The sequence below is a fragment of the Pecten maximus genome, chromosome 3 (assembly GCF_902652985.1).
Source record: "Pecten maximus chromosome 3, xPecMax1.1, whole genome shotgun sequence".
NCBI lineage: Eukaryota > Metazoa > Mollusca > Bivalvia > Pectinida > Pectinidae > Pecten > Pecten maximus.
In genome coordinates, this window is record NC_047017.1 from 11,748,512 (window position 1) to 11,774,415 (window position 25,904).

Consider the following 25,904-nt stretch of genomic DNA (forward strand, 5'->3'; position numbering starts at 1 on the left):
TGAAATATCGTCATTCGATATTGGGGATTTGATGTTAAGTAATATTGTAATATTGCTAGAGTGTCTATTGAAATGAGCTGCTGAAACTGTAAGCTTTGGTTCGGTGACGTCATTGTCAAATGTTAAGTTGTATTTGTGATGGCAGGTCTGACGCCAATCATGTTATATACTGACGTTATATTTAGAAATTAAATCCCACTAAATTCAAAATCAGAAAGTGATAATTTGTTATAACTATAAATACTTGTATGTTGATTGAATTTTAATTTAAAAGCGATAATTTGTTATAACTATAAATACTTGTATGTTGATTGAATTTTAATTTAAAAGTGACAATTTGTTATAACTATCAATAGTTGTATGTTAATTAAATTTCAATCACAAAGTGATAATTTTTTATAACTATAAATAGTTGTATGTTAATGTTAATTTACTAAATTGTACTTTTTTCTATTTATTATTTTCCTGTATGATTAATACAGTCTTAGGGAAATCGTCTGTTTATTGAACCGCGGAGTAATATGTAAATATGTAGTTAATTAAACCTGATTTATATAATTAGAGCTTATTCTGATATGTAAATATTTAATTAGTTTTGTTTAACTATAAATTATACTGATATGTTCATCGATAATTAAAGATTATGTTACTTAGCTACAGGTAAAACTGAAAATCTATTTCATATACCTTGTTACTACAGGTAATACTGATATGTAAATAGTTAATTAAATCTGTTTTATGTAATTTGTAATTACAGCTAATACTGATATGTGAATATATCATTAAACATGGTTTCAACTGTAGTAATAAAAGTATGCCATTGTTAACTAAGCTTGATTTATTTAAACTTCATTTGATACTGATATGAAAGTTTTTAATTAAATCTGTTTTATATTTACTACAGGTGATATTAGCATATACATAATAAATTAAACATACATGTTAACACTAAAGCCCTGACCGTACGTCATTTATAAGCAGTAAGTGTCTAATGACGTTATAGCATCTCCAGTGTAACACACCTGGTTCCGTATCGTGGAGACTGGACCCAATCTGAAACATTCATGGTAGAAAAACTAGGTGTATTACAAATCATATGCTAATCCACGAGGTCATCTCGTTCTTTCTGAATTTGACCTGTACGTGTCCTTGCTGGTCAGTTTTCGGTAATCAGTGACCACCTGAATTCCTATCATACCTTGTTAAATTGTCCTCATTTAGACGTATTATTACAATCAGATGGACAAATCGTCAATCTTTTGATGTTTATCGACATTTGTTTACTGATTGAATTCCTTCACACTGATAAAGTTTATAGCCATGCAAAGGTCGTTAGGACAACTTGAAACCCCTATAGACATAGCACAAGCTGTTTATTATGTCTTCACATCAGACTATACCCTATACCATTCAGATATAAGACAACAAAGAAATAAAAACAAAATATGATATTATCTAGTTCTATTTACAACCTAACTCTTATTTTGTTAGTACTCTTCAAATTGTTATGTAGTTTCATTATTTTCAATGATAAATAATTAACAATTTTTGCATTTATTTTGCCTGAAATATGTGTGTCGTCATTTTATTTTTATATTGTTTCACTTTCAATATTTAGAGTTTGTTATATGTGTACCTTTATACAAACAGAGCACGTCCTTATAAAGTTTGATGCATAACTAAATAACCTGAATAAAAGAAGACATTAATAAATGATAAAAAAAATATAGATCTATCGTTTGATAGCAATACAATTCGGTACGCATTGGTATTTAGCCAGACCTTGTGCTTTAGTATAAAATACTAGTTACAAAGATTATGTGTTGTTTATGGTTGACCACCACTCACATTGTTGAGCGAAACATATTCAAGGTTTCATTTCACAACAAGGACACGAATGGAGGGAATTAGGAAAAGCTGGCATATGGCCGTACAAGGCCAAGGCGAGAACAGAGAATTACATAAAGTACTTATGCATCTATAAATAGCCCTGCTCTGTTGTGTTATAAAAAATAATCTTCTTATCTTGATAATAGTCCAATGAGTACCGATTCATTGCATTTGGAAAGTATTATTGCAGTTTTTCTTGAATCTTACATAAACAAAATATGAATACTACTATGTATACATGTTAAGTTAATATTCAAAAATTTATATTCAACTTAAAATGGATAAAACAGTTTCCTCAAACAGGTTTAGATATAAAAAAAATAACAGAGAATACCGACTTAATTACGAAACCATAACTTCAACTCAAAGTCGATAAAACAAGGGCAATGTATGAACAAACGATGAAGATTTACATGGAAACTCATGAAAATGAACAAGGATAATTAGACCTAGTGTTCCGGAAGTGTTAGCGTCTCCTGCTACATCGACCATCCGGGTTAAGTTACATTCGTGCACCTGGTCTTATTTTCCTTGACTGTGTCTTATGGTGTATTTGAATATTGCCTTCGTTTTGTCGATTTCGAGATAGAATAACGGTTTCGTTAGTATGTCGATATTTTCTGTTTTCGAAGGGATATGATGTTTATATATTAACAGGACTGGAAGCAGAAGAGTTTAATCATCAATATAGTATAAGCTGAAATATAAAACAAACTAATGCATCTACTTAAACTTCATCATCAATATGAGAAATTATCATGGAAAGATAATAAAATCCTCATTAAAATCAAAATAACAGCAATGTTTTATAATATCATAGTCACGGAAATCAAACTCGATCCTCTATTTGTTTTGGAAGATACTAGGCAATAATACAAATACGCATACAAACCCTGTTTTAGAATATATCCGGGACGTTCGAAAAACCACATTATTGTGACTAATATTTAAAAATAGAAATTTCCTTGTTAATAAAAGTTTATTGGCCATTAGGAATCAAGTACGCCCAGTAAAACCCTAAATACGCCCAAATCATTCAACACTGCACGTACACAAGTATTTACATTTTGATCCCGGGGCTATAGATATGTGTGAGTGATATCGGCTATATTTACACTTTGTTTCCTTTTCAATGACATTTATAATGTTAGAATACTTTGAACTACATTTTGTTTAAGATAACAATGTTGCGTAACTGCCTACACTCTCATGTTCCCGGATGTGTAGACTAAGTAATGTATCAATGAGCTGACGTACACGAAGGTGTTCCGAACCAGAATAAAGTACGTCAACACTGATAGGAAGTTAGCCAGGATCCAGCTGATCAATGCCTTTATCATGTATGTGGTACAAATTGATTTTAATTTTCTATGGTAGATTTCCTCTCTGATGTACCTTACTACCCCCTAATTTCCAGTGGGGGTCCATCATGTGTTAGTTACGTATCTCTAACAAATATGTTATCTGGAATATTTCATTAAAAAATCATCGAAAGTTTTTATTTTAATGACTGTTGATGAAAATTGATACATTATCGATACAAAATTACGTATTTTGTATGAAACTTAAGTAGATTTTAAATTTGGGCAATGGAAGGCTGAGGAGTTAGTCAGCTTCCCTTGATTAAAGTTATTACGCAGACGAGCTAATTCATCTGTAGCATCTGTTTTTGAAAAACTTATGTATACTTTAAAACGATCAATAGTTTTCATCCTTACTAATCATCTCATGTAAAAATAAGTTTACAACATCAAACTAGTCTAAATAATAGTTCAGCTGTGCATCGAAGATTTAAACTTAGTAATTCAATATAATGTTTTTTTATTTATTATTTTAAGTAATTCAGTCTAAACAGGAATGAAGACTTGATTTGTAAATGCTCGCCAGATGTGAAAGACAATTCGAGGATTGTGTCTACAGAACAGACTGAAATATGTGTTCCTCTCAGGACCATCTCATGAAATAGCCATTAGTATGACAACAGAATGATGAAGAGACGCCATAGTTAGGGAAACATGAAATGAAACCAAGGCGTCAAATTATGTCTAGTTAGATAGAACTTCCTGATACAGGTGTCGTTTGTGACAACTGACCATGTTCCAGAAACACCGGAATTCATCAGAGTGTGATTTTCGTGTCAGGAGAGGGAAAGGTCAAGGCATTACAATAATGTATCATGATAGAATTATCATAAGCCAACCTTAATTAATTGATGTTAATTAAAACAAAGGTAAGCAAGAATGTTTACACTGTTGGATACTTGGAGTACCTTGAAGCTAAGGCCCCGGATTTGTAAGCGTAATTCCGATATAGTTTTACTTATCTTCATGCTTGCAGTGCAATGTTCTACTGGAACGAAGTGTGTTTGTTTGTAAAACATTAACCGATTTGCTATGGAAACGGACTGTAAGGAATCAACTGTGGAAAGGGTCGATGTTTCAGAGAGCTACATTCTTTTGAGTTCAAAGTGATTCAGCATTTTTAAATTTTAATTACTTGGCAATAAATCCACGTGATTAATTAACATTTATATCACGTACTGCTGACCCTTGTATTAGTTGTTAATTCAAGTAAAATATTAAGTGTTAAATTCCTCACATTGAAAGCCATTAACTAATGTTCTTTTTCTGCATTAGCATAATGTCATCTTGAGTATCTTTAATGATGAATTAATTGCTAATTCCGAAAGTTCAGATATCAGGATTCTTAATGAACAAGTAGAGACTACTAGAAAAGACCAAAATGTAAACTCAACAGACAAAACGAATGAAAAACAGAAACAAAAGGCGAATGTCGCTGTGATGACGACACGACTGTATTTGGTATGACAATTCCGATGATTCGTCAATAATTTTGTTCGATATTTCTAAATATCTGCAGTTTATTTTCACTTGCGTATGTAGAATACATAGAACAAACTGACACATACTCAGCATTTATACAAACTAGATTTCCTTCCAGTATTTATATTAGACTGTTAATTTAGGCTACTGGCTTACTTTGTATCTCCCATATTCCCCTCCCCATGGACATATTTCATGTTTGTTCTTTAATTAAAATGAAAATATATGATATTGATATATACATATAAAGAATAGAATAATTCGGAGTGCAGAATCATTTAAGACCAAACTTATTAACAATTATTTTGTTGCAAAACGACAAATCCGTAATAGACATTTCTCTTTCTGAACATTACACGCCTGCCGCTTTTTAAAACTTGCCGTATATCGGGCAATACGTTATACGCTGCAGGTGTTATTAAAAGGAAGTTACTAATACTTATTTAGAACGTTGATTGATAACTTCAAGTGCATTTAAATGTATAACATCTGTGCATCAATACTTAATAAAATACATGTCTTGTCATAAAAAAATTAACAAATCGATAAAGTTTTCCTTATGGATTTGAGGAAACTAATCTTAATTTCTGCGTGTGTTATTGAAATAACCTTGAAAGTGTTTGTAACTGCCTCAACGACAGAAAAGTTGTAACGTAGAGGACATGTTTGCATTATCAGAAGACATATTGAATATTCAAAGGTGTCTTCATTGATACAAAGAGATACGTTTGGGAGGATTATGTCTATATACCTGGTCATTACAGCTATCTGATGATGAAGTTAATGGGTAGAGGGTCAATGTAGGGTCAGGTACTATACTCGTGTGCTTGATAGATATGTTCTGTTAAGAGTTTAACGCCCTGGCTACACCAAAAAAGGAAAACAAATCGTCTTAAAGAGTAAACATGAACTAACAATATCTTTAATGTTGAAAATGTTAGTTACATTGGAAGCAGTAGGTCTATCTTCTGTAAAAAAAAAAAAAAAAAACAAGAGAAAAAAACCCCCCCAAAAAACAAGAAAAAACTCCAAATCTGCACTTTGTCTCACATCCGTCACATCCTATGATGTCACGTGATAAGGTCGTTCTTACTTCTGGTTTCTCCAATGTCTCCTTAATGGAAGTAACCATCGGAATATACCAGAGTGTGATTCTCGTGTCAGGAGAAGGAAAGGTCAAGGCACTACATTAATGTATCATGATAGAATTATCATAGTCCAGCCTTAATTAATGTTAATTAATACAAAGGTAATCAAGAACGTTTATACTATTGAATACTGGGAGTACTTTGGAGCTAAGGCCGCTGCGGATCTTATAAGCGTAATTCGCTTAATTCGAGTAATTAGATCCACCAACCTCGAGTCCGCAGTTGGGAGGGTACATGTAATTGCCTCTCAAAACAAAGAATGAATTAGAGTAGGCATATTCTTCCCTTCCTTTTTGGCAGATCTGCTGTATAACGAAACCTCAATTATTATGAAGGTTTACTTTGGTACAATCGCCGCTGTTGCATTTTCACACTTCTGTGGCAGTTTGGACAATATTTGTGATGAACCTCGGATTATGTTGTTTTCTTGATGTCACATGAGGTATAAGCATGTTTTAAACATGTCTTTTGGACGAAACTCTTTAGAAGGCCGCTTACAAACCATGTCCATTTCATAGATTGGTCATACACATTTTGTTACTTGCCATGTTGATAGGTTTATGGGAATCATTCGACTAACTCATTATTGTAATTAACACACTGACCTCCAAGGTGTGGGAAACCAAATTTCTAAGGCAATATTGCCTAGATCTGTCATAATTAACCTTTTCCATGTAAAATTATTAATGTATAATGACCAACTCTTGTGTATGAGAAATTAATAATATAATTAGGCTAGGTTATACAACTAGCATGATCGTACCAAAAGACACACAACATATAAGCAACTTTTAAGACCAATTGAGAGTTACATACAGTATAGCCAAAACCAAATTGAACTGCATATTAAAGATATTTCGCCTTTCTGGGACTCGTCAGTGAAGCTAAGGGACTAAAGAGTTTAGACCTAAGGAACGACGGAATAAACTTCAAATAGGCCGAAAGGCTTCTTATTGTATAGAAATTGTCACAAGTGCATTGATTTTATTCTCGTCAGTTTATTAAGTATAACAATGTTTTAGGCATGTGATGATGCTAATGTGTTAAATATAAGGTCCTTTTACTTAGCATTGAAATGTTGATTAATGTTTAATTTGATGTTGCTTTTGAAAGTCACCTCAAATCATATGTAAATGCGACCTATAGCGTATTTTATATCTATCTACAAGCGACTAACGTTATCTATAACTATCCATTTCCTTTGAGTGTTACAACTGCACTTGAAGTACAACGTGCCCCCACCAAACAAACAAGACGTATCCAAAAGTGATAAAAACTCTTTACTCGATACCTCAGAAGTGTCCTCAAGTGCCAAAAATATCGTTACACAGCTACGTTTAGTTCAGTCGGAGGTCAGACTGTTTCATAACCACCAAAATTTAATCCGGATTACAAAAGTACAGAGTAGTCTTTTTAATGTCAGGGACATATGTGATCCTAGTACAGGTACGTGTACCCCTCTCAGTTCATATGGCAGGTCGACAACTTAGTAGTGTTATTGGCCTGGCACATATCTTACACACTCAGTTTTATAAAGTAATTATTTGACGTGGTCAATGGTTAAAGGCAATGTTATAAGGTCAAGGGTCTTGTCTCCATTAATAGTTATTGTACTTATTTTGTTCGAGACATTTCTTTATTTCGTTAAATTTTAGTATCCTTGTTCAGTCCGAAATAAACACAATGCCATTTATAATACATTAAAAAATGCTTTCGTTTGGCCGACAGAAAATGCTTATGTATGTATGATGCAGTATGTAATACAATTATGTATTTCATACTTTACTTCCTGTTTTACCCCCCCCCCCCCCCCCCTTTTTTTTTTACTTTAGTTCCTCTTGAAGAAATAACGGTTATTCAGTCCATCATGCTATGAAAGTGATGACGCTGTATGATATAACGAAAGTGACATTTATCCTTACAATATATATATCATCTACCCCTATCCTCTTCAACGTATAATTTCCGCTCATAAGGTTTATATTGATATAGTAACATAAATTAAACACACACTATAACAAGAATGTATATTGATGGCTATTGCCTTTACTCACATATATTCGAGATACCTCTGACCTGGGTATGTTCGAGATACCTCTGACTGAGGTATATCCGAGGTACCTCTGACCTGGGTATATTCGAGATACCTCTGACCTGGGTATGTTCGAGATACCTCTGACTGGGGTATATCCGAGATACCTCTGACTGGGGTATATCCGAGATACCTCTGACCTGGGTGTATATTCGAGATACCTCTGGCCAGGGTATATCCGAGATACCTCTGACCTGGGTATATATTCGAGATACCTCTGACCTGGGTATATATTCGAGGTACCTCTGACCTGGGTATATATTCGAGATACCTCTGACCTGAGTATATTCGAGATACCTCTGGACTGAGTATTTTCTGGAATCCTAACACTGTTTGCATGGCTGTCTGGATTAGACAACAATATTGGTTTATCAGAGTGATGATAAACAAACCCCACACGTAGTATTGATTGTCTTATCGAGTATGATATCTTCATCTCACCCCATACGAAGGATTTCTCAGGTCCTGACTCTGGCCTTTATATTGTGACATTCTCCAGTCACACTCCGCTAAGACTACACTTTCCAGGGAGTCACGAGGTATCAGTTGATGAACGAAGTTGTCGATGTTATTCCTTCTAATTTCACGAGGATGACGATTGGGTCTGCCCTCATGATCTTAAACCAAAGTATGAATAAAACCATATTAAACACTATTGTTGACACAGATATAATCTAGGAGTATTTATCTGGGAGGTGATGGGAGTATCGAAGAAAACCAAACTGGCCAATAGTGTAATATGGTAATATATAAATACATATCAGACGCTCAACAACGACATGCGTAACATGATAAATGAATTAATATCTAATTCAAAGATAATCGATTAGTGTTTTATGTATATGCATTTAACTCGAAATAACATCTACATGAAGACAATGTTAAAAAAGTCTTTGCAAAATAGCGTACTTGTTGTTGCGCAATTGGTAGATTTGATACTACATCGTTGAATGAAACTGTCACGAACTTGTATATTTTCTATAAACACCGGTGATATTAACGAAATTGCCTGTCAGGTTTTTTCTGTTACTAGGTCATACACATCTTGAAAGGTTTATGGGAAAATTATAAATTTATGCAAGACCTTATTAACACATTAACCTCCAATGTCTCGGAGACAAAAGTTCTACATTAGAAACACCTTAATCTTTTCTCAACTAACCTTTATCTGACACACCGTGTCTCAGACCTTATGGAAACCTGTTTTGTATGAATGATATACAGTTATATAATATAAGTGTGACGAACAGGTAAGTCGTTTATGATTGTGCACTAGTATAAAATATGCCACGCCCTAAATTGCATATGCTTTGTCTTCCACAATGTGGTTAGGCATGACTGGCATATGAAGGACGATGGACACCATATGTTTGAAACAAAGACCCTTTGTCTCCAAAGATGCTCAAGAAGGAACAACTAGAGAATGCCTAAATGTAAACAATCTCTAGCTCAAAAGACGAAACGAATGTAAATCATGAACGAAAGCCGATGGTCACTGTGATGACGACCACGATTTATTTGTTAGGATAATTTCGATTATTAGTTAATAATTTTGTTCGATATTTCTATTTAGTTTCACTTCCGGATGTAGAATACATAGAACAAAACTGACACATACTCATCATTTATACAAACTAGATTTCTGTCCTGTAGTTAATATTGGACTGTTGATTTAGGCTAGTGACTTATCTCCCATATTCCACCTTCTTCCGAAAAAAATAATCCACGACTGAATTTTATTTTAATAAAAAATAATTCCACATCATGAAGGTTTGTGTATGATATTAAATGTCAATCAGACAATTAAATGTTAATGCATTATGAAATAATATCGTAAGGAAAGATTTTTAGCTGTGTATCAACGGTGGAAATACAAAATTCTCTTTTGTTCGGCTTCATTTAAGATGAAATAGTCATGCTTTTAACCAATTGTTTGCATAATTAGACGGACAAAACCTAAAATAACCAGAATATAAATTTGTATGGCCCTGGCAATACTAACAGATAGGTAATTTACTAGATATTGTACCAGACATACATTTAAGATGCCTTTGACCTTACTGTTTTCTGAAATCATAGCACTGTTTTTCTTAATGCCCGAGTTAGACAACATTATTTGTATATCTGTCTGAGTGATGATAAACTAACCACACGTGTAGTTTAATCACTGTGTTATCAGGTATTTTATCTACATCTCACCCCACATGACGGACTTCTCTGGTCCTCAACATTTATCTCGTGTATATACTTCTAGGACATGTTAACTGAAAATGCAAAAAAGTAATACTAGCAATAAAACGAAACCGAAAACTCAAAATGGAAACTATTGATTAAGTACAATGAGAATAAGACCATATGGTCCAAAAGGCTAAGCGTCCTTTGAATCATTGACGAAACATGTCATGCAAGTTAAGGTCAAATCCAGGTGAAGGGACATTCTTTAAATGTGAGATACGACGGCGACTACCGATCCTTCAGGAACATCTACAAGAATCAGACACATCTGATTTCACAAATGTTTCTTGAGTTATATTATCAAATTTGCAATTACATCGAGTTTGTTTTGGTTGGTTTCGTAAATAGTTGTTGATTTCGATTAATAGTTGTCGTCCTTTTTGTGCATCAATTTCATAGACTAATCATTAAAAACAATACCTACTGTAAGTTGCTGATTACACCATGTAATTAATTACCCACCATTTTTTTTATTATTATAATCAACAATGATTCGCTTCGCTACTTGTCATTTTTCTATTACTGGGTCAGAGCTTTGAAAGGTTATAGCGGAATCGCTAAATTTATGCAAGATACCATTAACACACTAACCTCCTTTGTCTAGTAGACAAAATATCTACATATCTACATTAATATCATTTTTATCAGTTCGCCATAAACATTTATTGTTGACAATACGTGGCGCGTGCATAATGGCAGCCATTACTGTATACAGTTATAAAACTCACTATTTCAGTTGCAGCGACGCCTTCATGAATCTGTAATTACATAAACCAACGAGCCATCGGTAGATATATTTCTAAGGTTAATTTATCAGTGAGGACTCAAAAAAGTCAAGTAATGGAACAATCAGGCGGTAGTCTTTTGGACAGGTTCTATGAAATCTACTTTGCAATGAGAGCCATCATGAACTGACATGATGACGACGGTGATAATTTATATGCTAAACAGGGATGCTGAACTGATATTCTAACTCCTAGCTGTCACCTATAATGGAATGATGGGAAAGCAGCGTTAATATTTGTATCAATATTTAAAGATGATGAAATTAAGAGCTGACCTGAAAAAACAGGCTTTTTGCATACGTTTCATTTTCTTGCTCGTTTACTCCTCATTCTTAAAGTACATTTCAGTGAACAAAATCTAAATTTAAATGTTCAAAAGAAAGGCCTCACTGGCATCATTTTGAACAAGTAAGTACATTTTAATGATGAACAGAACACATCTCTAAAACTGTAATCGCATTAAAGTTTAGGGACAAACATTGTATTTATAGACTTCACTAGACTAATCCAAATACGGTGGCCGAGTGGTTAAGGTGTCCCGACACTTTATCACTAGCCCTCCACCTCTGGGTTGCGAGTTCGAAACCTACCTGGGGCAGTTGCCTGGTACTGACCGTAGGCCGGTGTTTTTTCTCCGGGTACTCTGGCTTTCCTCCACCTTTAAAACCTGGCACGTCCTTAAATGACCCTGGCTGTTAATAGGACGTTAAACAAAATATGCCAAACCAAACCAAACTTGTCAAACTTATACTTTATCTGTCCTGGACAACACAATATATCAAATAGATCAAATGATAACACAAACAGGTGCAAAATGGCGACCGTCACACCGCTAGAAGCATCATAATGCCAAAAATCACTCAAAATTACTTTCAGTTTTTTTCAGAAATGAGCCCTTAGCAGTTAACTACAAAACAATGCAAATCAAGACGAAACAGTGAGTTCTTTACTTAAAGAAAGCTTCTTACACGGAACTTAATTATCATATTTGAACAAAAACAAGTCATATAGATGATATTGACAAAGTCCTTTACATAAAAATAAGGTTTTACAATGTCACGAATACCCCTCAGTTTAGACTTTATCCTGGACCCCAGGGTATAGCAGAGTAATATACATTTACATCAGGTAAAACCAACATCTAAATCCCATTTACTTAGCCTTGCAGCCTTGATGTGTGTGATAAAGATACATATCTATACAACGCATCCATGATTTCTTTACCAAGAAAGTCACACACGCTTTCACTAAAACCTTAAGTGGCCATGAAACTCAAATGATCACGTTCTGAGCAATATCGCAGCTTAATTTTACAGGTATTTTTGTTTGATATACATGTAAACAGGTAAGGAATTAGGATCTAAACACAATGTAGATCATTTAGTGTTTACCACCTTCTATTGTAGACATAGTTTTTAAGTGTATTTTATCAGTGCTATAAACGTGTCTTTTGTAAACATCCTATAGGTAAAAATATGATTAACTTTAGCAGTAAATACGCCCTGTTTAATATTATTTTAAATTATTGTTTAGAAATAGAACTTGTGTTATTTTTGAATGATTCTGTAAATATTATGATCAGCTGACATGTTTTAATGCGTCATTGGGTGTGGCTTACAATTGGAATAGCCCTTTTTAGAATATAATCATGCATTTGCATGTTGTCAACATGACAGAACTATAAGAAACGAGAAGTTCGAGATGTACTTCCCAAATAATTATTTAAATGCAAAATTAATGGTTTGTTTATGTAAATGTAAGATATAAGAATAGCCTTGGATATACAAAAAATATTGTGGTGTCCCATTTTTGTGTGTGCTATTGTTTTCCAAATGTGAGCAATATTTGAGTATACAGAATTCATATATTTCAGTATGCAGTTCTTATTTATGCATATGGTAGGCAATTTAATCGTGACGCATATCCTGTGTTTAAGAGTTCTCTTTTGTCTAAATGAACATGCGCGAGACACGACGCATAATTTAATGTAAATTAGCAATTATAGAAAGCAACTAATATAAATCATATAATTTAATGTTTTCTTTACCCTAACAAAGCAGGTAAACACATCTTGAGGTAAACAGATAGTCCCTATCAACTAGCATTGCAATAATCCCATTGTGATATTCCCATTGTAATAATCCCGTTGTTATATTCCCATTGTTTTATCCTATTGTGATGCCATACCATCCAATACGAAGTCAATCTGCGACCGATTTGATAAGCATTACCAGGTTATTCAAAAAGCATAAGTGGGCATTCACGAAATTCTATTCCAAATGATGAATTGAAATAGTTAACAGCTAAATAACAGTGACAAAGCTGAATTTCACCATCTGTCATCTATTTAGCCCTTTCCTTCATATACATGTTAAGGTCAAGATCTCAAACCAAATCAACAACGAATTGTTTATTTAATCTCGATACCAGGTAAATCAACCAAACACTTGGATTCAGCCTTTGTGTGTGGGCATTTATTGAGCTGGTGACCTGCAGGCATACATTCCATGTTATTTAATCATCTTTGTCACAGAAATAATCTTTTAAATGGTCGATTGGGACTAGTGACCTTGAGATACATGTAGTTCATGACAAGTCAGGCCTAGCACACAATCTTTTCTATATTTATATGTATTTCACTTAAACGTCAGTCATACTGAGATGAAAAGAAAGAACTGTAATGTAAAAACATTAGATTACCTTCATTACTAAGAGTATATGACAGATTCTTAAGATTCTGAACAGGCTATATTGAATAGAAGCACGTTACATCAGATATCCGTGTGCAGAAAAACTATATGCATTTTATTTCTTAAATTACAAATAAAAAGAGAAAAATTAGATAATTGTATTGACACTTTAATGCTGGTTTGTCCAAATCTAATATTAACTGTTCAGAGCTAGGGCTATCTGATCTTTTAGAACATACCTCCAAGGTCATGACAAGCACGTGCATTTTGAAAAAACAAATATATGACAGAATTATACTAAACAGTATAGCTAATTTGGCAATCTCGTAAATTATTAATTTAATCATTTTTGTTTTATTTCACAAAACCAATTTTAATCAACAACCAAAATTGGGATATTGACGCTCGATTTTACTGTTCTTGTCTCGGGCATTGAAGTATTTGTCCTTGATAAAGAGAAGTGCTAAATGCCTTAATGACTTCATATTATAATCCATTTGAGTGCCCACTTAATTGTCTTTGGTATCATAGGGCTCAGGTTATACATTGTACATTAGTAATACTTATTCCATGTGTATACACACGAGTCGTATAATCCCGACCACAGATTTACAGGTGAGTATGTAGACACGAACAGTCGACAGGTACAAGGAAACACAACGTAACGGGCCATGACATAGTCAAACTCATACAACCGTCAGAGCTGCGATCTGATTGGCTGAAACTGTCCTCGTACGAGGGTATAAAAGCTCGAGGAGTTAAGTTTAGCTCCAGAACAGGACAGACTACCTTGTCACACAAACGGGATATTTATAACTCTTACTACTTCCCAGTAGCACACCTAGATCACTAACGTAAGGATGGTGATGTCTGTTTATGAATCCGGAGTCCAGTGTACCCTGGTAGGGGACGGGATGGTCGGAAAAACGTGCCTTGCACGTTCATTTGCTGACCGGACATTTCCGGTCAAGTATGTGGCTACCGTGATGGACAAGTACAGCGGTACCACCTATGTGGATGGAAACAAGTACGGGATTACTCTCACGGACATGGCTGGAGAGGTAAGTTTCAATTTTCAATATATATTACCTGTTGCTAATCTCTTTTGAGAATAATTTCTGAACAAATATTAATTTCGTATCACGGTATCGTTATGATAATCAATAATCATCCATTAACATATTAAGATGTGGACTCAAACTATATGTTTCACTTAAATGAGCAGGACAAACTCGCTTTAGGTTCATATACACCTAATGTTACATTTGGACTCCCAACATGTGACCTTTATAGACAGGTTTCTGTTACATACAGGTGTTTTTAATGGCAGACTCAATAATTCCTAATTCACCAATGTATTATTACATAAAATAAATGTCATGATTGAAAATAACATTGAAATAACACATGGTTCCAACAGAAATTATAATGTGTGTTTATTCTTCCTACAGCATGATGACCTCGCCACCAGTACATACAAAGAGACTGATGTCTTTGTCGTCTGCTACAGCGTGGTGGACAGGGACTCTTTGGACAGTGTCCGGGACTTCTGGGCTCCAGAAATCCGAAACATCGCCAAGAAACGACCGGTGATCCTTGTCGCTACCCAGACCGATCTCCGTAAGGACACAAAGTCTCAGCATGTTAGTAAGAAAGAGGGAGAATCCTTGGCCAAGCATATCAAAGCCGATGGTTTTCTCGAGAGCTCAGCCTTTGCTAAAGAAGGAATTTCTGCTGTGTTTAAAACCGTTGTGCAGTCTTCTCTACGATTCAACAAGAAGAAGTGTAACATCATGAAACGCGTGTTCAACAGGTGAAGAAACTGTTCCAGTAAATGGACTTGACTTACAATGATCCCCTGTGATCATATACAAGATGACCTCTTGTATCGGTTCCCATACCGTACCGGTCAATTTGACCCGGCTCAGTACACAGTGGACTGACCATGCTGAGCCGAGGTCATCGACCAACAAAGGAGGGCGTGGTGGTTACTCTTCCTCATACACGTGTTTGTGCATTTCACTCGGAACTGGTTCCAACACATTATATTTTTGCTTTGTAATGATGTTTTTACCTGTATAATGCACTGTAGTATATGATGGGTGGTACCCCCTAAAGTGACATCAACTGTATAATTACATATGGAGATGAAATCTCGGCCATTGTGCACCATCATCGACCGTGACTCTGTTCACAATGTATAAAGACATATCAAGAGAAGAACACTTGCATATTAAATCGTTGTGTGACACGACTAGGAGACGGAATCACATAACACCGGTAGCCTTGACACCGGCTGAACTTTGTTTCATAACATCGTGGTAAAACTGTCGTTGTCATGAGAAAATTTCAACATCATTTAATAAAGAAAAGTAAAATTGATCAATATATGTTTTCATGTTCTTTTTTGTATTACATGTTGGATTTTATCATAAGAGAGTCATCTAAAGAGTTGTACTAATATGTATTCGTGTATTTGTCTATCTAGTTTTATCAGGTGTATTGAATAATTATATATAATATTGCACAAAATTCATTTCGGAAATGCAAGGAACATTGCAAACTTTTCGATCGATTCATTAATTGATTAAATATTTGATAGGAAGAACGGATTACGTTGACAATCTTAAAACAATTCCAAGAAAAAAATCAAAGGAATTATTTGAAATAAAAGGAATGCCTGTGCGCTTGTACGTTAAACTGATCAAATGATTAAATATTTGATAGGAACTAATACATGATTGCCAAGGAAGACAATGCTGTCTTAGATATATCTATTTGATAATTAGAATAATAACTCCTTAATGACATTCCAATCTCAGCACAGAACGGCAGTGAGCCAGCTTTAACAGATCACGTGGTTCACAACACACGTGCTATACATTGGCAGATAGACATTGTTAAACAATGGGTTGCATATTTCTATGTAATTCTGATTAGGATAAAGAGACGTAATGAATTAAAGTTGCTCTCAAGGACTTATACCAGCATGCTGATTACTTTATAACACTGCAAGAAACATTCATAAAATGCCAGAGCATTATTCAAAACTTGTGTAGTCAAAAACATTTACAAAGAATTATTTCTCATCTTGATCTTTGAATTATTACTGACCTCAGTGTGGTAAAATTAAATAATTAAAGTTTAATAATAGAGTTTACGTTTAAAAACTCTAAAATTATTTTCTTGCGTTATGCTAACTAATATTTCAACACCTACCTTCTCAGGCAGATCTCTTTAACAGACGTTTTTGTTTAAGTTTAAAATCATATCTGTGAAGAGAGACCGAGGCCTTGATTATAAATCATACATGATCTAGGTCGTGGAACAGGTTTTTTAACACCTACAATTATTATAAACAGTATACATTATCATAGTATTGTGGTTGTTGTTTAAAAACACAGTAAAGTAAACTGGTCCAGTAATGTATTCATAAAGAGTATACAATCGACCACAGCTATGTTTGATGTATCGATATGAGACAAAATCTAACATACTAAAGCATATCTTTACACCTTTGTTTCAACGACTATTGTCAACCAGACAAGGTTGACATTCGGAGGACTTTAGTCAAAAACAACAAGTGATTACCAAAGTTTTATACAAGATTCACCTTAGATCAAATCGGGGCAAATGTGAACAAAGGGAATGATCACCGAGATAATATTTAAGAGTACAAGGCAAAGGTGTTCCGAAAGGATATGCTTCTTTTGTTTTATCGAAGGCAGTCACATTCGAGTCTGCTATCTTACATATATATGATATAGATGAATAAGCTGTTTGATTTCATTAATAGAGAAATATGGCAATGAATTTCATCAAATTACTACCTCAGCGAGGTTTCATCTGCATTGCATTGTTAATTATATGCTATTATCAAATTAACAAATTTAGAATTTATGTTATACGACTGAAATAGACCAACATACAGTATAAGCTACATTATAATTACTTTTCTATTTGTCTAAAGCTACGTTCTAAAAGTATCTGCACTCGTGAGGAATGCTTAATGTAGTATACATGTAATCCACATCTCTGTATTCATTTGTGTAGGATAGTTGATGCAGCCACGCCTGGGCAAATAACAAGGTTGTTCTAATTTTATAAATCAACCATTGCTTGCGTATACTTGTCTAAAAGCTTGCTGTTTAGCCAATACGATGAATTGCGGAAGATAATTTCACCTGTACTTTCCGTTTTACATGACAATGGTAGGCCTTTCCGCGAATCCCTTGGTTTCTCGGAAGTCCTAAGTGGGTATGTTTTAGAATCTAATCTGTTAGATTACTGTGACAGATGCATGTATAATCAGCTCCCGATAACATGTAAGAGCACCTGCTTCTGTTACAAGTATGTACCTGAATCTAAATTGATAAATGTCTCGTGATACAATCACTTATCGCTTCTTAGAACTATCCTCCTATTTCGGTTTTAATATTATACATTATACACCTTAGATTCATATTCATAGTTCATAGTTCGTATTTAGGAGAAAACGCCTTACGTTAAATACAATATGTACATACAATAGATGATGAGAACATGTGGTAATACACCTTTAATTCGTCCATTATATTATAAACTCTTTAGTAAGCATTCTAACCGATATTTCCTCAATTAACGGATGTTGTTTATAGGTGTACAAGTACCGAAAGTTAATGACAGTTTATGTATCATAAGATGCATATGCGTAAGATAATGAGATATTTTCCCACGCAATCTGAACACATTTATTGCCTTTTTTACGTTTAACCTCGCTATCCACAACTATGCAATATCTAACCTGAACAAAATTGTGTTCAGGAAATAACACAGAATAAGCCTGCATAATTGACGACTTCGCTGTGTTAAAGAGACATTAAATGGCCTATATATTACAGGGTAGCGCAGTGTCGCAAGTTTAATGTTTAAATCCATATTGAACCTGGATTCGTTATGTGTACTCGAGTTCTCACTCTAATGTTCATAATTGAATTCAAGGACAATTTCAATGTTTTGCTATGGCATGTCTCGCGACCATGGTTTGATACCTTTTGGTGAGTGTTACTCTATGATTAGCTGAGTTTCTTAACGTACTTAACCCACCCCAATCACTACGCTTGATAATAAGAATTCACGATAGATTTCATTCTTATCAAAGGTGAATTTGAAATAAAAGATTGAATAATGTGGACTTAAAGTGTAAGTGTTTTGGTATGATAATAGCTTTTAGCTGGGTCTAAGCCAGGGTTACAGCCAAATAAAATATGATACTCTGTAATTTAACGAAGGTTTCCTGCACCTAATTATAAGTTACAATGTATGTTGTACTGGGCGACTTTAGTTTTGAGCATGCCTGTTGCATTTGTTGGGAGTTTGGAGTATGTAACTATTCTCTCTATGAGCATCTCAGGAATTCGTGAAGTAACATTTCGCAACAAAATCTTCAACCACCGATTCCACTGAAATAATTTGTTAAACAGACCTTTATGCATTCCTAAAAGTAATTTAAATTTAGACTCTACAAAACAACCTTAAAATACGTTCTTCGTCTTAGAGTCCCTTTAAAATTTACATATACATATACTTAGAGTCTTTTAAACATATATAAATCAAATTTGTTTTTAGTTACGTTGTCAGGCTGAAAAAAACTAACATTAGGCGAGGACGATACCTGTTTACGGGGTCGTTTTGGTTATCAGTCAAACCATGGACGATTAACTCTGGTTTATTAAAAGGTTAAGTAGAATGTGACAACGCAATTTTGTGAAAGTGAAAAACAAGAATAGATAAAAAAAATGATAAAAAGTAATAAAAGCGTTGTCTATATATAGTACGATCACAGTAGGTGCCCGTAATAATCTAGCTGTTTACGGGTAGATTTTACCTAAAGTTCAGGGACACTGGGGTCACAACCGATACACAAACACCTTGTATCGGATTAAAGGTCATGTCTTCTCCTCGCGAGTACACACAATAATGAAGTTTAATGATAGAGAGGGAACAAAGATGTCTCACATTCTACAGTAAATAATCGCATCTATATGATATATAAAAAGGTACTATTTTGAGAGTATATGATCTTCCTGGAGGTTTATTTACCCATAAAAGAGCTTAGGTTGTATAAAGTTTGGAACAATGGGTTCTATTTACCTACATGATCAGCTATCAGCAGTTTAGTTGTTGACATTTTAGTAGAAAAAAAGGTAAACAGCGACTGTAATTCTAATACCACACATAAAAGTTATATACAGCATCTGCAAAAATATTAAATGATTACAAGACTTATATAAGAATTAACGGCATGAAAAGATGTGTAATCTACAAAATGGATTCTGATCGACAATGTATACTATATCGATATAGGTTAAACGACCTTACTTTCTTAATTTTGATTTTTTTGAAGTATACTTATAAAAAGTACCATTTAACATTAATTATTTGACAATAATGGTGCGTCTACATGAAGACATTTCTTTAAAACTTAAATCTTTCATTTTTCTCTGTATTGCAAGCATGTCTGATGGAACTACATAGGCATATGTGTATTTTCTGGGACGAATTGTTCTTTTTTTCGATTGAGCATATATGTACATATGTATGAATGTTCTACCTACATCTTATTAAACCTGACCACGTCCACAAGGTTCCTACATTACATCAAAGTGAGATATAGTCTAGTTGGTAACAAGAAAACCACACTACACGCCACAAATGCTCCCCTCCAGTAAAATAACTAATTTGAATAACCTTATGATGATGTTCCGTGTTGACATGAAAGTACATTTAGTTAAATGTTGACGTAGCAGAATAGATGTTTTCAACTGTTTGTGTTCATAGGTGAAATATACAGTTCTGGATGGATTCGAGTTAGCAGTATATTCCACTCAATAATGTATTCATATGGTATAGGACTAGTTATCGCGGAATTTAGACCTTAAGTTTGGGTAACAATAGATAAAGTTAAGAAGGCAATACCCCAGTAAAGCTACATGTACGTGTAGTAGGGACTAGTTCTTCCGACATTTTAATGGTACAAATAAATACCAGGTAAGATGTTGAATCAACCGATAAAATGCATCGTATGTCACTTTTTAAAATGGCGTTACTGTTAATTTTACAGAGAATTATTTTGCAGCATTAAGACACCTTATTTTCCAATGTATTTTTAAATGTTAATTAGGTAAAAAAAAAAAAAAGTACTATATATCCGGTCAATTTGATGACTGACAATTTCTTGAACAACTTCTCTGAAGTGGCATCCTCATCTAAAACACTAGTCACGTTGGAAGACACACTCTTTTTTATTTATTGAAGTGTTTGTGCGAGGTATATTTACTTTGCCAACTAGACTGTGTAGGGAACTGATGTGTTTACGCCATATCCACGTTAAAGTATCATATACCCTGTCTGACTCGGGTACACTGGCTGACCTTGGTGAGGCCACGAGTGACCGACCTCTGTCATGAGGTCTTCATACTTCGGTGTGCCAAGTGAACTTTCCTTTGTCTCTTCACAACACCTTGGTAACCGATCTAGTTAAAATGCAATGACATAGGTTTTTTTTTAAACAAAAATGTAAACAAAGAGGAAACATAAGATAGTTGGATGTTATTGCGGAAAATCCCTAAACAATACATATTTATGTATATGTGGGTTGTTGTAGCCTCGATACATGTATGTTATGCCATTTCAATTTCTGCTTGTTCATATACACTGGATGACCGACGAGTGTCTATAGACTGTATAAACACCTTCTTTACCTACACTGTTTGTCAAATATAACAAGATAATACTTTCAGCTCAGTAAGTGTTTAACCGTTTTATCCTCCGACACTGGCAGTAGACATAAGGTCTATGACAAGCGCTCCTGTCCTTATCCCTCTTTGTTTCAGACTGTCGTTGTTAGATTATTGTCTGGCTCAGTTGTCTTCATTGTTTATAAAAATAAAACAAAGAGGCATAATAACGTATAGAATTATGTCGTGAAAGATGAAAACACTACAAGCGAGGAAATTTACCTGAAGGGAGCTTGGAATTTTAATGGTGATTTGTTATGTGGTAATGTTCGGTTCAAATTTCTGTTTTTAGATTTTGGGATAAAAAAATGATAATTTGCTCACCAGTTAATAATATTTTACATAAGCAATTTTTATTTGTTTGTAATGGTTAGTGAAACCTTATATAATCGGCATAGTTGAACTATTAAGCTTTTCAATATAAGTATATTATCATTGACCTGCAAACATACGTTATTATAATGTGTAACCACCTAATGAATAGTAAACATCATGCCAAGTTAGAAACATTAAAGTGTCATTAGTCAAATGAAAAATTGTTTAGATTATTAATGAATTCATAAGACCTTGATATTTCAGTATGTAAATAATTAAGATAAAATTGATGATAATTATACCAAAAACTGAATGCGTACTTAATTGTGTCATTCTTTCTTTACAGCTGATGTCAGAGGTGTATAGAGGTAAATCTGTGATATCTATATCTCTATACATGATGTATTGCATGTTAAGAAAATAACTCATTGTTATATGAAATGGTAATTCTTCGTGTTCTATAAATAGTATATATGCCACTCTATTGTCTTCGATCGGTTTATACTAATAGCACTACGCAATGTTTATAACGAATATGTAAACAAAGGTTTGTACAAAACACACACAAGATATAGAACTTTTCAAAACAAATCGAGAGTTAGACATGTAATTGAGCAAAAATGAATTTAACTCCATCATATTTCTGTTTCTTCTTTTCTTGAACTTCTGTAATTTGGTATCAAATTATTGGTATGAGCCAGGCTGGTGATACGGCAAAACTGTAAAACGTTGTTGTGTGGCCTGCCATATCTACACTAACAGACCTCGGCGCTCAGGGCTGTTATGGCGCCTACCTTTTACCTGCTGTGATTGTTCATCAAATACAACTTATAATAGGAAGAGGTATCGGGTTTAAATTATCACATGTGTCAGCATGATGGTAGACATTCATATTCTATTGTAGTTTTTATCCCATGACGTATGTGATTCATTTTTAACTCTGTTCTGTGAAGCAAAAGGATCAGAAAAAAATCCATTTAGCAATGTACCGCCATGTCATAAGTAACTACAGCACTACTTGGACGTGAAGTGCAAGTGAAAAAATGATGTAAAAACACATACAAAACGATTAAAGGGACTATAACTATAGATATTATACTCAATACACGACGATTTCTTCTACAGAGATAAACGAGCGATTTTCTTCAATAGAGATAAACGAGTGATTTCTTCTACAGAGATAAACGAGTGATTTCTTATATAGAGATAAACGAGCGGTTTCTTCTACAGAGATAAACGAGTGATTTCTTATATAGAGATAAACGAGTGATTTCTTCTATAGAGATAAAGGAATGATTCCTTCTATAGAGATAAACGAGCGATTTCTTCTACAGAGATAAACGAGTGATTTTCTTCAATAGAGATAAACGAGTGGTTTCTTCTACAGAGATAAACGAGTGATTTCTTATATAGAGATAAACGAGTGATTTCTTATACAGAGATAAACGAGTGATTTCTTATATAGAGATAAACGAGTGATTTCTTATACAGAGATAAACGAGTGATTTCTTCTACAGAGATAAACGAGTGATTTCTTATATAGAGATAAACGAGTGATTTCTTATACAGAGATAAACGAGTGATTTCTTCTACAGAGATAAACGAGTGATTTCTTATATAGAGATAAACGAGCGGTTTCTTCTATAGAGATAAACGAGCGGTTTCTTCTACAGAGATAAACGAATGATTCCTTCTATAGAGATAAACGAATGATTCCTTCTATAGAGATAAACGAGTGATTTCTTCTATAGAGATAAACGATTCTATACTTGGTGTTTCTATTATTATTAAGCTTGCTTAGTGTTCTACTTACAATGACTATGGAATTGTGACGACAGTATTTTGTATACATTTAGGAATTTCCAAAACATGGTTGCGGACAATTTCTTTATTCATTTTGTAATGGAGGACGTCTTAGATTTTTTGAGAAGTTTTAGAAAAAATGTTAGCCTGACATTATTTTACAACAGTGATTTTAAACTCATAGTGGGCTATATACTTACTAGGAGAATTTCTTTTTTTAAATGTTTCGAAATCGGTATTAATAGATTTTCTACAAAGTTATTAATAATGTAATTTGAATATAACAATTGCGTGGTAGAATTAACAAGACCTCGTGTGTTGGTGGTTACCGTCATAAACAAAAGAAACAATCTCCTATATAAACATCTATTGTCTCATTTAATTGTCTGTATGTTTGTCACAAAGACAATAGGTATGGCCTTAACATATATAAGTAAGGATGGACACACTTAATGATTTATACACCAAAGGAGCTGTTAATATTGAGGAAATAAATCTAAAATTCGTAACTTCAGCTATTTAATCATATTACGTAATAGAATTGACATTTGTGACAGACGTAATCTGGTAGATATTATGTTAACGACAATTTATGTCATACAGAGTCAGTTGGCGATGGAAAGGAAACAATCCGAAAGCAAATAAAAATGTACATTAACATACCTTGCAGCAGATATAGACATTTAGTTTTACTAATTAATATGTTAATACATTAATATGTGTTAATTCACAATTACAACTTGAAATTTAAATTTTCTTTATTCGTTTTAATTATTGTTAATCCAAACTCTTAATTTTGTCATTAGAATTTTTATTTGAATAATTATGATATATTTTTCTATTATAATTTAAATGAAATGATTAAGATATGGATATATTATCAGTGACAGCGTATTAAATTACACAAGCTAATGAAACATAACGATATCGTGTTTGCCCTGCCCCTTGTGTCAGTACAGTGTAGGTAATATATACCGCTATTCATTTTTAAATTTGCTTTGTCATCCCGTATTTGGCCATCCATCTGCCTATAAACCTACATTTTTCAGAAATGTGCTACCAGACATTCTTTAAGAAAAATGTGTAAAGTTTATAGATTAGTTTCATTTCTAAAGCTGATCAAGTTGTGTGGTTTTCGATCCATTACTGTTCCCCGCAATTAACTTTGAATGATAATGTTCTTTTTTTCTATTATCACTCTAATAATAACTCATCAAGATACTAAATATAGCTAACATGTGTAATCAATTTTGTCAGGGCATCAATTTCGAATGACATGATAGTAAATCATACTGTCAAATCCTCAGTTGATGACGTTAGAAAAAAAACCGGTTAGCGATGACTTTGTGGACGACATCTGATCTTTGTCTACACTGTGTTATCAATTAACTGTTACGTGATGCATCTATATATGCATTCGTCTTTTATGTAAATCCAGTTAAATTAGAGCTGATAATGAAGCAATTTACGTCACGTATAACGTAATAAATATCACGTGCAACAAGTGACTGATAATTCGTTAAGAAATATGAAAGATAATTAATACATATACATCACACGTAACCCGTCATATCTGTAGAATTTTAATTAAACATCTATCTACAATGAAATAATTAAAATCAGGAAATCATGTGCCGGAAAATAGTATTTTTCGTCATCAATCTCATTCTGGTAAAACTGAGCTTGCAGTATGATGCTTTATCACTGTTCCAGAGTGCAATCTGATTTTAAATGGAGTAACACGTGATTGGATGCAGATCAATCAGCATATGATATAAAACTGAAATATGCAAAACGTGGTATACATCTTGTTCATCAAAACAAAACTATTAATCATTAAAATCAAACAGTTTTATGCACATAATTATACTTGTAGTATAGAAATTTTGATATATTATCGTTATCTTAAAATTGAAAAAAACTCTCACTCCTACACACGTGCAGAGACATTCATTCTATCAGTTTGTATCTCACGTGACATTTTGTGTTTTCTTTACAACATTCATTCTATCAATTTGTATCTCACGTGACATTTTGTTTTTCCTTTACAACATTCATTCTATCAATTTGTATCTCACGTGACATTTTGTGTTCACTTTCCAACAGTCATTTCTATAAATATCACCCTATATCCTGTTCCGTGAGAAAAATAACACAAATAAGAATATAAAGACAAAACAGTAAAGACAGGAAATTTGATATCTCTGCCGATCTGAATAGAGTTAAAAATGAAAACTTCTTTAAAATAAAAAGTTTCATTCTGGCGTTTTCCTTACACAAAGTTTGAAATATAAATGTTTGAATTCATGTAATTCAAATAGCAAA

The 25,904-nt window shown here is 33.6% G+C and overlaps 1 protein-coding gene across 1 annotated transcript; it reads left to right on the top strand.

Annotated features, from left to right (window-relative positions):
- The first annotated feature begins 14,443 nt into the window (after positions 1 to 14,443).
- On the top strand, positions 14,444 to 16,069 carry LOC117323216 (cell division control protein 42 homolog). The gene is made up of 2 exons (XM_033878276.1): positions 14,444 to 14,744; positions 15,135 to 16,069. The coding sequence occupies exons 1-2, from the start codon at positions 14,544 to 14,546 to the stop codon at positions 15,498 to 15,500; spliced, it is 567 nt and encodes a 188-aa protein (XP_033734167.1). The 5' UTR covers positions 14,444 to 14,543; the 3' UTR covers positions 15,501 to 16,069.
- Positions 16,070 to 25,904: the final 9,835 nt, after the last annotated feature.